Source organism: Anopheles stephensi, chromosome 2 (assembly GCF_013141755.1).
Source record: "Anopheles stephensi strain Indian chromosome 2, UCI_ANSTEP_V1.0, whole genome shotgun sequence".
Lineage (NCBI taxonomy): Eukaryota > Metazoa > Arthropoda > Insecta > Diptera > Culicidae > Anopheles > Anopheles stephensi.
In genome coordinates, this window is record NC_050202.1 from 88730551 (window position 1) to 88744724 (window position 14174).

The 14174-nt window shown below is 48.8% G+C and overlaps 2 protein-coding genes across 10 annotated transcripts in view; both read right to left on the reverse strand.

Annotated features, from left to right (window-relative positions):
* Nucleotides 1–8570, reverse strand: part of LOC118505137 — a 51128-nt gene extending 42558 nt beyond the window's left edge. For 5 of the 9 annotated variants that reach the window (XM_036040485.1, XM_036040484.1, XM_036040483.1 and 2 more), the window contains exons 1-3: nt 8317–8569; nt 3127–3968; nt 434–1766 (exon numbers count right to left, since the gene is read on the reverse strand). In XM_036040485.1, coding sequence (XP_035896378.1) covers nt 434–543 — 110 coding nt within the window. In that variant the 5' untranslated portion in view covers nt 544–1766; nt 3127–3968; nt 8317–8569. Of the gene's footprint in view, nt 1–433; nt 1767–3126; nt 3969–8316 lie in introns of all 9 variants that reach the window. The other 4 variants (XM_036040486.1, XM_036040482.1, XM_036040481.1 and 1 more) reach the window with 2 other exon arrangements.
* Nucleotides 8571–9340: 770 nt separating this feature from the next.
* On the reverse strand, nt 9341–14055 carry LOC118505138 (exostosin-3). Its single transcript, XM_036040487.1, is given in 3 exon segments — nt 9341–10333; nt 10973–12193; nt 12195–14055. Coding segments are annotated over 3 exon segments (2892 nt in total). The 5' UTR covers nt 13761–14055; the 3' UTR covers nt 9341–10228.
* Between the last annotated feature and the right edge of the window lie 119 nt (nt 14056–14174).

The following is a 14174-nucleotide window of genomic DNA, read 5'->3' on the forward strand; positions in this document are numbered from 1 at the left end:
GCAAAAACTAGCTCGATATGTGTGTTTTGATTTGTATCACGTGGGTCACTGTTTTTACCGTCACGATCCGAAATGATTAAAAGCGTTCATGCCTAAGCTGACGCCAGTGCAGCAAAACACTTTATACATAATGGAGTTTGAAATTTGCGCCAGCTTGTTCACTGCGAATCCGCGAAAGCAAAACTGGTAGGAATTTTAATTTTACATTACTTTTTACACGACTTTCCACCATCCCCCGGCATCGATTGTTTATCAATTACCGATTGCTATGCTCGGCTAGCTGCATCCCGACACGGCTTAATTGCTTATTTATAGTTGAACCAACCCCCTTGCCAGTATTTCAAATTAACTGCAGTATTTACTATTCGGTTTGCATAATCAACTCCATTTTTTAATGCTCTAAAACATGGCATCCGCGCCCCGGCTTACTTACCGCATAATCTCGTTCTCCCGTTCCTCTTCCTGCTTCTGGCGCATCATCACACCCTCGATGATGGCCCGTTCCTCCTGCGTCAGGTGCGATAGATCGGGCATGTCGTCCATTTTGCTGTCGCTTGCTAGTAATTCACTGCCTGATCTGTGAACTGTGAAATTATCTCGGTTTTTTTTGTTTTGCTTTTTGTAACTCGCACTCGTTACTGCAACTCACTACCCGACAGTGGTGGCACAGCTATCCGCTTGCAGTAAGAGAGCGAGTACGCACTTCCGTAAACACCGATTCACACCTTGTTTATCGATTTCGAAACATCTTTCTTCGCCACCTTAATAACAAATTTGATAATCACCCCTTTTTGTCTGCTTTGTGTGGTTAACAATTTATCACAAACAACACATGGTGCGGATTTCACCGGTTCGCTTTCACGTTTGAAGTGTTTTGTTGCAATCGAGTTTATTTCTTTCGTACTTTGTTCTGCAAACTAACGCGCCGGTTGCGCTGAGATATGCAATATGATGTTAGCACTTGGGCAAAGTTTAACTGGGCACAGTAACACCGATAAGCACGTATTTTCGCCTCACTAGCACACAGCTTTTGCTCACTTGCATTGTACGTTTTAGCATGTTGCACCGTACACTAGCACACACCACCGCACTGTCGGCACTTTTTCTTCTTGCGAAACAAATCGGCAAACGACGGTTTGTCACCTACGCGACCCATACCGTTCGTAGCGGCTTGATACCGGTTCGTCACTTGCAGCCCATCGCTGGCATCGAGTTCACCGCTGATGCACCGGCACCGGATCACGATCACTTGCAAGCGGCACAAGCTTCCGGCACACCGTGCTCGGTCGGGTTGCACTGTGTACACTGGTTTGACCCGACGCCTAGAACCATCGTCGTCGTTATCGTCACCGTTGGCTACACTGGAGAATCGAATGTCGCGGTTGGTTTGGGTGAACATCTTCTCAGCGCAACGTCACTGATTTGGTGAATTGGCCGTTGTAGTTGCTGCTGCTGATGGTGATTCTGCCGTTGACGATGGTGCTGACGACGGTGATGATGATGATGATGGTGGTGCTGATGCTGCTACTGCGCAGCCCACCAGCCGATTACAGACGGTGGTGTGCCGTTCACCACCCGAAAAGCAAGATGGAGGCTGCGGCGTGTTGCCAAGACGCACCACCCACCCTGCCACCCTCTCAGGATGTATGATGCATGGTTAGAAACGACGCGTGTTGGGTAGACATTGCCCGATCGTTTGCATCATGAATGGGTTGAATTCGTTTCAGAAGTGTGTGTGTGTGTCTTTTTTAGTTTTTTTGTGAATCCTGGTGAATAAAGAAAGAAGCGTTAGTTTGGGTGTTGGATGTTATTAAAACTATTTGAAAAATAAAAATATCTATTTGAGACCGTTTCTTTTGTAAAACACCAGGCGCCTCCATGTTTTTGCCTAAAGGACCAGGCGCCTCCACCATAAGGGCTCAATTGAATTTGTTTTGCAAATATAATGGAAATAAAATCAGAAATTTTCATGTCGATTTTTTAACCTTAAAACGCATATCCGATCATTGTGCTACTTTACAAACAGTTATATTGTAAAAATGAACTCCCACAAAACTCCCTTCTCCGCTAGCGTTTGTTTTGTTCTGCTGCTCCTGCCGGGGATCCATTTCCCAGGATCGATCTCAAAAGCGCTTTATTTTTTGTTACTTCACATGCAACCAACATTGATTCTTGACTATCGTATCGTAATGCGCCCTACGTCACTCGAGCTTATCTTCGTCGCTACGTACGTAACGGACGTACGCTCACACACGCAAGCGTTGCCACATTTCCTGTGCCTGCTAGTGTAAGAATGTGCGTGGGTTACTGAAACACTGACACCCGTCCAATGTTGCCCTTCAATGACAAATCCCTCGTTCGTTGGTGGTCAACGGTTGAGAGTAGCTGAGACGCATTCACTCTCCCCCACACACACACACACGCACACTGTCACAAAACGAATTTATTCGTGAGAACCGTATGAACAAGCAACAACAAAAAAACGAGGAAAAACCTCCCCAAAACGCACCATCGAAAGCCCCTGTCCCAACTTTCCCACACTGCTTGACGCATTGTCAATTTGCGCTCCTCTCACTCTCACTCTCCCACACGGGCTATCTCCATCGCCCACCTTCACCATAGTCCAGCTGGAGTGGCAGAGCAAATGGAAAGTCAATTTTCATTATCGGCGCATGCTCCGATGAACTGTGAAAAATGTGTAAGAGCGTGAAAGAGTGCACTAGATTTACGTTTCGGCCAAGTACTCAACCACGATGATGAGCGCACGACAGCAACCAACGAGCCTGAGTTACAAATTACTCTCAGTGAAATGTTTCATTAGGGGGATTAGGGCACTCACCGCGGCACTCAACTAATGTCGACGATATGTATACATGTGTGTGTGTGTGGGTGTGTGAGTATGCGAAGAAATAGAGTAGTGATAGGGTGAGATTATTAGTCTCACTAATAAATCTCATTATTGCCGTCCGTTCCAAGTGTGGCACTTTCAAGGGAAAGGTTTAAAGCGATCTGGTTGTGTTGTGAAGATTAACTAGTGATCAATTTCAAATAAAATACATTTCATAAAAAAATCATTCAAACAAATTAAAGCTAAATAGAGAGTTCTCACCCCAAAATTCGTCTTACCTCAATTATTGTTCACCAGCCTTTAGTCAAGTTACGGAGGATACAGTTTTGATATGGTCTCCATTTTTTCCTCACAAAATCACGCTGCTCTTTTTCATCACCCAAACACACGCGCTGGTACCTAGCCTTTAGCATCGCATCGCACCACACTGAGCAAATCGGCCATTCCCGAACTACTCAACCGTTGTTGTCTTCTGCTCATTAACTACAGCTTTCCTTTATCGGATGTGTTGAAAATTCGTTGTACCAAACACAAGTTGCTACCATTCACTGTATTAAACATTAACATAACCTGTTAAACACTTTCACACCACCATTGTGCGCACATTGCTGCATCATTTTGATGTGGAAACCATATGGGTTGTTGGGTAAACAGTGTACCTTCGACGGGACTACGGTTGAATCATGCACCGGGTTTTGCCGATTTTACCACACACAAACGCTGCTTCACTAATCGATGTAGTGCCCCGAACCCGGACGCACAACCGGACTTGCAGATTAACAGACTGGTGGCTCGAACAGTTAGCGCTTGCTCGTACGCCAGTAAACACGCTCGTCAGGCATCACGAGTTTCACTCACTTCACCATGATTAGTAGCAGCAGCAGCAGCAGCAGCACATTCACTACCAGCAGCGAACGAATGCATGACCAACATCATCGTACCGAGCGAAACTACAACCAGCTGGTTGGCTTCTTTGTTTGAGACACTTTCGAAGGGCCAACCGTTTTGCTTACCCACTTTTTGGGTTAAAGTATTTCACCGCGTCGATACATTTTAGCATCTGCATCTCATTTGCGTTGGAATGCTTTCTCTCTGCCACTGAGACACTTTATTTCCATACCTGTGGATACGTTTTAAAATTGAAGGTTAATTTAGCTGACTAATCCCAACACACAAGAAGAACTTTTTTTATATGAGAAGAATCGTTAAACAGAACAATACGTTAAATCTTTTCACGCCCAAACCAACATATGGAGGAACAAAACTTGGCTCATCTCTTGAGCAACACCGACGACCGTTCAGACTTTTCACTCCGACAAGACAAAGAAAGCCCTTTTGATGTATAATAAACTCACACACATCATACAATTTATCAACACTTAGCCTTATTTCGCAATGAATCACTAAAAACTTGAATAGCACAATAGAAGCAAAGAATTATTTCACTTCAACCAAGATGCACCACGTACAACTACGGCCACACAGTATCCAGCCAGTGATGCACTTTAGCAAGCACATCACATCACTTCAGTCGCCAGACTCCAGCTCAGGACGATCTTTTAATCGCCTGCTAGGCGCGGACACGATGCATATATACACTGTCTGTCTCCCCTGGTCAAAGGCCACACTGGTTCAGCCCCACTAGCATCCACAGCTCACCATCATCTCACAGCACAATCCGGTGAGACGCTTCCGAACCGAGGGTGAGCAAGTTTTCGTTTTTGTGTTGCTCACCCACTCGACTGACTCGGCTGCGGCGGCAGACGCTCCCTACCGCCTGGGACGACCACGACGACGATGCACAATCAAAGCACAATCGATTGATTAGTTGTGTTTCACTTCACCATGTGTCGTTCGGTATATAATTTTCCTACGGCCTTCACCAAACACCGTCTATTTCCTCCGAGTGTTTCACGCACTCGAATGAAGAAGTTGTCCTGCCTATCAGCGCTTATCTCTCACATCGCACAGCGCGTGATAACAAGCATTTATCTTTACAATATTTCCACTACACTTTTTACTACCGAAACTGAAAAAAACCCCAAAATCCAGAGCCCGCAATCAGTTTTCACACGATTTCGTAAGCAAAGCAAACAAACTCAGTACTCCTGCTCCACTACACAGGTGTGTGCGAGTGTGTGCGTACTTTAGTAACGGACATGTACACTGACGGTGGAATGTGGTAGTAGTGTAGTAATAAACCGTTTGCCTATTGGTAGTATTGGTGGCAGCTGTCCGGGAAGCAGCAGCAGCAGCAGTGAGCAGACGAGGCGTAACACGCGAGTGGGAATAATAATTGCGTTCAAGTGTTTGGCGCTGTCTTCGCGGACGTCACCGTCACCGATGGTCCGTGGGCGGTAAGAGAGAGAGAGTGTGTGTGAGTGTGTGCGTGTGACGATACCAAACAGGGCAGCATCGGTATGCGTTGTGTGCGCGTGTGTAGAACGGTGCTGACAGGCGAACGATAAGGATTAGCGCGGCGGCCCGAACCTTGATAAGCTGTAACGAGAAACAAAAACACACACACAACACGTCAAACTTTTGGACACATTGCGGAGGGTGGAAAATTTGATGAAGAGGACACTAAGTATGGTTAGCGATAGTAGTTTAGTTGTAATAGATCCTTGTAGTCGCTGTGAGGGCGCAGCGGTGATAATGCAGATAAGCTACCATGCTCGTACGGGGTCACCAACACCATAAATGTTGGGGTGGGAAAACTCGCATTTCACAGGGTCACAGGGCGCGCTTTAGACTCCGTTCGTCTGTAGCAGTACACGGTGAGCATGTTTTGTGGGAAGTTATAGGTCATAAAAATTAACCCACCTTTACTTTTACTTTCATAAATTTGAAGTTTTTAAATAACTTTTTAATCTGAAGTATTACTAACTCGAATTCTTTTCGCACCAAAAAAAACCTCTCTTTGCGCTCGTACACAGGTAACATTTAGCATTGCCGCCATTGCAACCGCTCGTAAAGTCACCAAACTTAAAGTCCCAAGCCCTATACACCACTCTACAAACACATGCCACCCAAGTATGTATATGCAGGGGCCGTTTGTTTTGTTTGTTTGTGACACTCCCGGTTTTTCCTTTGCCTTGCTTCCCTTCCACCAGACCACAGGCAAGTGAGCAAAGCCCTAACGCATCGTAAACAATGTGAACTTATACGCTGCTGCTACGTTGTACTGTACTGCATATGTTTCTTGCAAGTCCCCATGAAGAGCATCCAACTTTGCACCCTGTCGCCCACCTTAGTAACCCATCGTCCCCGACCTGGGGATAGCGGGAATTTATTGACTCGCCAACGTACAGTACGCCCCAAATCGGGTGGAGGATGTAAAGTGCAACGATTCGAACCCATGATGCCTATGATGATATCGATCCTAACGCTAACTCTCCTAACATCGACAGCAAATCTGATAACGCTAGACGCTGGTGGGACTGAGGACAGTGTTCGGTTCACCTCATCGATGCGATATGATTTAATTTGTTAGATCTATAAGCCGGTCCGTCGACGGTGAAGCCAACAATATGGTTGCCTGAAGTTCGCAAGCAGGTCAATGCAATAAATCAGGAGAGCACGGTACGATGATGTGATGATGTGTCCCGGTTGGTTTTATTTTGTTTTATTTAAGCCCCGACTCCCGCTGGTGGTCCAATCTATACTCACCTTGAATCTATTAACCTTCTCGTTGCACTCGACTACGTTCCTCGCAGAGCACACGGCTGTCGTTCGTCGGTGTCAAACTCTTGCAGCAACTTCGACCTGCCAACGCCATTAGCATCCTTCTGTGGACTTGGACTTGGCAAGGATGAGGACCGGACATTAACGTGACACTAATTCCATCCCTAAGTGAATTTTCTACATTTAAACACACATACACACACACACATGTACACGTTCCATATCCTTCGAAGCTTGTCAGCGCTGGCAGCATTGCCTCATCTTCGTATCTTCGGGCCTGCCCAGCAAAAAGGGACACACGAGATGTAGCACACGGTATGCATCACCCGTATGTGTGTGTGTATGTTTGTGTGTGTGTGTACCCTGTGTTTGTTGCAACGACGATGCGAGTATCCTTCGAGCATCAGGATAGGTTTTTGGAAGACGAGAGCCGAGCGCTCTCGGTCGCTCGCTCTCGTGGCTCCTTCAACAGGGAACGATGAGCGTGTAGCAGGGAATTGCAACAATGGAAAAGAAAATTCACACGCACGCACGCACACAGATACACCAAGTCACACAGATAGTACTCGCAGCTCCCTCTCTCTCGCTCTCTCTCTCTTTCGCACACATGGAAACGAACGCGCGCACACTTTACCAGCAGATAGCAGGAATCGGACGCAGGACAAACGAGCGTGTGGAAGTCACGCAGGTGGATGGGAGCAGTGGAGTGAAAAGAAACCTCTTCCACACTTTCCCTGCACGAGTACGAGGATGTCCTCGTCCACACACACACACTCCGCGGATCGTCCAAAATGCGTTCCGTTTTTGTTTCACACTATTCCAATGTAGTTTGCTGTCTTCTCTGCCCTGCTTCCCGGGCGTCCCTCCCGGGGCAGGAACGATTTTTCACCAGCTCCGTGAGACTCCCTGCCCGTTTCGACAAAGGAAGCGAAGGACCAGCCACGTCTTCTTCGCCGTCGCACCCCCTCGCGAGCGCTGAGTGAATTAGAATTTGAGGTCGCCTTTTTCTCGTCGAAAACGGACCTCCCTGTTTCGGTGGGTCACTGCGCTGGGTTCGGTAGCGTAGATGGGTGGTGTTGGTGGTGGGTGGGCTGCTCGGGTGCGCAGTACTGCGGAGAGGGGAGGCAAGAGCAATCTGTTGGACTCCTCCTTCCTGCCACTGAAGTAGCGGAGCACTGATGTAGTAGCATATGCACTGGGTCACACACACACCGAACGGGAAGTCCTTTGCGAGGGGTGAAGGAGCGTTGGGGAGGAGGGAAGGGAGGAAAAGGGAGGGTAAAGGGTCACAAAATAGCAGCATAATGGCTCAAAATTTTCACTTCTTTTCTTTGCCCGTTCGCCCTTTTTCACAAACCTGCAGCTTTCCTGCAGGACGTGTGCGTTTGCGTGAGTGTGTGAGCGCGTGTGTGTGTGTGTGTGCGCGCTCTAGTGAGTTTGCAAAATTGCTCCAAATTCCAGAACAACCAGACATTTTTCTCCAGATTTTTCCTCACATTTCCCGAGGTTTTCTAGCACCCTTGGTAGCATTTTCTTGGTTAAACAGATACACACACACACGTACGCATGCACGCACGCACGCAGAAACGCCACAAGAAGGTGGAGAGATTTTGTCACGGACTTCAAACCCACCTACCCACCCGCAATGGCCAGTTTTTGTGGGTGAAAACAGAGATATGGCACACGCACACGAACCATCCTCACACACACACACTTCCTTTCTGCTTCTGACCGTACTTGGTCCCCAAGTGTCGCCCAACGGTGCGGGACCGAGATTAGCTTACATGCACGGAACGGCCACGGAACGGTCGACGTCCCACACGTAGATACACACAGGTTAGCAGCGATCGACGGCGCGGACTTGCACGGGATTGTTGGGAACGAGACGAGAATTCAAAAACCATTAACAAACACAGGAAATGCAGAACCAACAAGGAACAAGAGCACTGAAAACTGGCGAACGCGAGCCCGAAAACGCTTTTCTTTCCCGTCCCGTTACGGCTGTGACGAGTGAGTGGAAAATCGCGCTGCCATCCACACACACCGAGGCTCCCGATGCTAGGCGCTAGGGCTGGAGCGATTTTTCCACGCTTCTCGCCCAAATTCTCGTACCCCAAAATTTTGTGTCCAGAGAGAGCGCGTGAGAGCGAGCGTTTTGCCAGCGAGCTCGTGGCGCTTTGGATACGCGGCAGGAACAGCACACAGATGCTCCACACGATGCTCCACGGGCAGCTAATTTGATTCGACGCTCCGCTCTGGCGAAATGTGAACTGCGTGAGGGAGCAATCAAGTTTATACCGTTCGGTTCGTTTTTGAAAATGACAGTTACGGGCAAAGTAGCTCCAGAAAATGGGGAAAGAAATTCTGCATTTAAAATAGAGAAAAATTTAAAACACCTCTTCAGTTACGCTGCACATGGAAATCAATCGACCAAACATTAATAACCCCCTCTTTATCTCTAGCATTTTGATATACTGGTGTTCAGTGAGCTTCCGCAATAAAATGCCAACAACATTCGTAGGATAATACACTAACAAACGATTTTTAATTGCAAATAAAATTAACGAAAATCTATTTCTTAATGATATGAATGCTTAAAAAACATCCTTTCAAACATGAATAATATATTTTATTAAAAAAACTTTTAACCACAAAATCGATCTTTTTCTTCCACTATGCTAGTGAGAAGGAATGTTGCTTCCGTGAGCATCCCGTGCGAGTTGCCCACTTTTTTTTTAATTGCAAGACTTTCTCATTGCACCAACAACCGCTTTCGGAAAAAATTGTTAATACACACTCTTACCACACTTTTCCCACAGTATACCTGTCATTTTATATTAGTCTTTTCTCAGTGCAGAGCATATGATTACAACCGAAAATGAGTACAACTGATACAACCGCATCGCTTTGTTTCTTAAAGCTCTAAACTAGACGATAAAACCCAACGTCTCCAACGCAATGCATCGGAACCGAAGCTAACCGGACTAGGTAACGCACGACAAACAAACACAAAACTTAAACTACATCGTGGTAGCAAAACGTACGCAAGCTGACGACTTGTGTTGCTACTTACTGGTGCCTGTTCCCGCTATAAGCTACATTATCTCTTAATGCTCGATTGCTCGTTTCAGTCGTACCGGTAAAAACTATATTGCAATCCGATGAGTTTGTGTTAAAAATTATCTCCTAGCTGCTTGCATTTTTTTTCTTCCTTCTTTTCGGCTAACCTAAGAGTACGGATTATGCTAATCTTTACGAACTACCCCCCAATGAGATGGTTCATTGGGAGTGGAATAAGAGTTGCTTTGCAAAACTATAACGCGATGCGCTTCTATCCTGCCCGTACCGTAGAAAAGCAGGTACGTCTTTACCACTGGCAAACGCACAGCACCAGAGTCACACGCATAGTGTTGCTAAAAGCTAAACGTCCTAAAACTGAACTACATCTACTTCATGGCATCCGCTTTGGGTGATGGGCCATATACGTAGCAATAACGTAACGTACGCGTGGTATGCACAGATTGTGACTATTCAATATCCCCTAGTAGTAACTGTATGTGTGTGTGTGTGTTTTGTTCCGGTTAGATACCGCTACTGACATCGCCCTGGTGTCGAGCAGGACGATGGACGGAGTGACGACCGATCGGTGACCGATGGTGGTGATAAATTCATGGTTGATCGATTTTGGAACAAGATTTAGATAAATTTAAAGCATTTCTGTTTGTCGTGTGGTATTCGCGTCTTGAACAGGATCGAATCGGCCCGGTACTGCGTGTTGAGTAAGGGTGTGTATCCAAACACCTGAAATGGGAATGAAAGAAGGGGAAAGCAACTTAGCAATTGTGATACACAGCAAACATAGGAAAATTCTATACTGCACACATTCGTACACCAATCAAAATCAAGCAAGCTGCTCGTTAAGATAAAGGTACGCGGTCTGAGAAAGTGCTATTGAAATGAACCACAAAAGCCGACGCAAGCGGCCGGGGAAGCGTAAATATGGGAAAAAAAGAAAAATCAGCAAAAAGCAGCGATTTACCAGCGAAGACCACGATGTGGCGGTTGTTGGTGTTTTCGATCACAACTCCATACAAACTACTCCAGCAAAGGCAACAAGTTCTCTGAAGAATTCTACAGCCGAAACTAATAAGACGGAAACAACTGAAAGCGTCGGTGGCGCTTCCACCTTTCCCGATAGAAATCTTCCAGAAGAGATCGAAAATGACCAAACACCCTTCCCGGAAGTGAACCGGAAGGATGGCAGCTCTTATCCGGAGTCGGCAGCTACAACTAATGACGAAAACTGGCAATCGAAGCTTCTGAACAACTGTACGCCATCCACATCAAGGTGTTCGCCGAGCAGCGATCGAGCTTACTTCGATTTCTACTCCTAATTTACACTTGCCACCAATAAAAGCCCCCCCCCCCCCAACTGCTCACCTTGGTAAAGAAATTGATGCACTTGTGGCGCTCCTGGAAGTGTGTGTCGTCCTCGCTGAGCGACACCGGACACACCGGACAACGGAACGTCCAGCGGGATGTGACCTTCACCGGCGGTTTGCGTGTTACGTGCGATACCAGGAAGTTCATCGCAATATCCTCACAGTTCATGTACTCGTCCACCTTGTCGCGGATCGCCTGTGGCAGCGTGTACGTGTACAGATAGGTGTAGTACTTGTGTATGAAGGCGGCCCCGGTCAGCACCATGCTCAGCTCGCAGCTGTAGTTCGAGTTGTAGTTCCACGAGTCGAGCGTATTCACGTCCCACGCATGAAACCGGCCCGGGAAACCAACCACCCGGTCCCGATGCTCACGCCAGACGCGAAATCCGAACAGAATCTCATCGTGCCGCAGATGGGCATCGTCATCGACCGATAGGACCGCTTCCGTTTCGATCGCATCGAACGGTAGGAAGCGATTGTTGAGTGAGTTCCGTGGTGCACGAACGACGTGCACCGGCACACCAATGTCCGGCCATCGGAGATCTTCCAGCGGCGGTTTCGGTGAGTTCCAGACGACGATCACCTTGTGCAGGTACGGCAGACCGTACAGGCGGCTCAGCGAATCCATCAGCACCTGTTCCCGCTCGTACGTTAGCATCACGATCGTGAACTGTTCACGTGGATAGTTGCCACCGAGCGATTCGCCAAACTCCTTCCCTGTACCACCCGCACCCTTCCCGATCGGCCGGAAGCCCATGTGCGAGCCGATAAATTTGGCGTCCGACGGTAGCACGGGATCGAACGGCAGCTGCGGATAGAGCGAGAACGGATCGGCCCAATCGTTCCACATTTCGCGCGATTGCACCAGCGTGGCCGTGTAGTTTCTGCGGAACGCCGGACTAGGGTACGGTGGTTCGATGGGGCCGAGTGATTCCTCCGGTTCGGTGTCGATTACCGGGTCGGATTTGAGCGGGACAAAGGATGAGTTGAACACGCTGTGCGCTACGACCGAGGGTATCGGTTTCGGTGGAATGCCGAGCCGATTGCGCAGACTTGCCACGATCGTATCGACGGTCGACTGTACCGAGCTAAGGTATCGTTCCCACACGAGCCGACCCTGGCGGCGCATCATCAGCAAATCGGCATCCGGAATGGCACGGAGCAGGAAGTGTAGCTCGGTGATGCGTGCTTTCGGGAGCGAAATCACCACACGCCTCCAATTCGATCGTTTCTGCGTACGGCAGCTGCACCTGGTCGCCTCCCAGCACCAGCGGAATCGCTCCTGCTCGTAGCGCCTCGTAAAGCCGTGCCTGCAGCAACGTGGAGCTCGTACTTCCTCCGCCGGGCGCAAGCAGCAGCGCAAAGGTCGACTCCTTCAGTACGAACTTCCGAGAGTTGTCCGTCCCGCAGAGTGACCACTCTCGCAATCCCGACGGACTGCGCTGCTCCGTGGCGGGTACACACTCAAACTGCAGCATAAAGTAGTCCTGCGTCCTGCCCGAGGACATCTCCTTCAGATGCTCGATAATGAACTCGTCCACCGTGTCGCTTTCCGTGTCGTCTGTACCGTGCGGTCCGGCCACACCCAGTGATCCATTCTGGCCGTGCAGTTCACCCTGAAAGCTTAGCAGATACTTCCTTCGGGCCGGCAGCATCGGGGCACACTCCTGCCAAACATCTCCACCGGGCGGTCCCAGGATGGGTGGCGCAATCAGATCAAAGCCAACGCGAAATTGACTTTCCTCGAAGCTCGACTGTACCAGCATGGCTCGACCCGTGTCCATCGAGCGACCCTGCAGCATATTACCCGTGCCGGGGCCAATCTCTCGGCGGGCGAAATTCAGCAGCACGTGATTTCGACCGTCGCCTCCCCAGTACGGTAACAGTCGAAGCCGGGTAACGTTAAGACTCGATGGCTGCATGGTGCCGGATTCAGGCAACGACGACCGGTCTGAGCCTCCCAGGGCCGCGTTGTAGCGATTGTTCTTCAGTACTTCGTGCTCCGCAAGCGCTTCGCCGACGAGCACGAGAAAAACGCATGCTTTTTTCGGATCCGTTGTAAGGTGCGCATTGTAACCGAGCGTTTGTTTGATGGTGGTCTTCAGGAACCCGTCGATATCGAACCCTTCGCTAACTACGAACGTCGTGTCCGGATCGTACAGATACACCGGAAAGCCGGACGTTAGACTGCAGCGCGAATGATCGAAGCAGGTGCTCATTTTACACGCCCGGCTCTGCTCACCCCCGATCGGGCGCATGTCGGTCGGTAGTGTCTCAGAATACAGAGCCCTAGGGAGGGCTAGTTCCGGGGTGTTGCGTAGCACCGCTTCACGTTGAGCCACCTGTGCTTGCTCGACGGAAATCTTCAACCGGTCCAGCTCCGTCTGTTGCCGCGCGAGTTCCTGCTTAAGCTCGTCAATTTTCTGATTGTACAGTCCGATGTCCGACTGTAGCTTCTGGCGGCGGGATTCAAGATCGCGCAGTTCCAACGACACCGTACCCTTCATGCGCAGCATCTCGTCAATGCGCAGCTTCAGATCAGCCGCCTTCATTGGGGTCACGTCCTCGAACGTGAAGAGTTGCGAGCGTGTCCGGTGGATGTCATTGTGCTGGACGTTCGATTCCTCGTGCACGAGCAGATTGTAGAACACGAAGGGTAGCGTTAGCGAGCAAACCACCACGATCAGCACCACCCGGTACAGCTTCATGTGCTTCAGCCAGTGACATACGGCGGCGGTTCCGGACGGACCGCTTCCGTTGCCACCGAGCGTGTCGTAACTGTTCATGGTAAAGCAGCAGAGTCAGCGCGTCGTCGTCTGTGGGCAGTTATCGCATTGTTCGTGGAATGAAGTTGAAGTCGGAACAGTTGTAGACAGGGATAGCCCGGGATAGGGACCGTTTCCACGAGGAATGCACACACCAATGTGCGAAAGGGAACGGCCAACGGGATCGAGTTATGGAATAACTTTACACAGAAACTTTTCACAGCACAACTTTATGGTAAAAACATATTTCGAGTGCAGCGCTTTGCATGATCCGTACACATATGTAAGAAGAAGGTTTTGTTTTTCCTTGTTGACAGCTGGACCAATGTTGACAAAATAATCTGCACAGTGGAACCCCTCCGATTGGGTGCAAATTTGCGTAGAATTTCAGAAACATAAAAATATAAATTAAAGGCTGCATGTGCTGTTGTAATT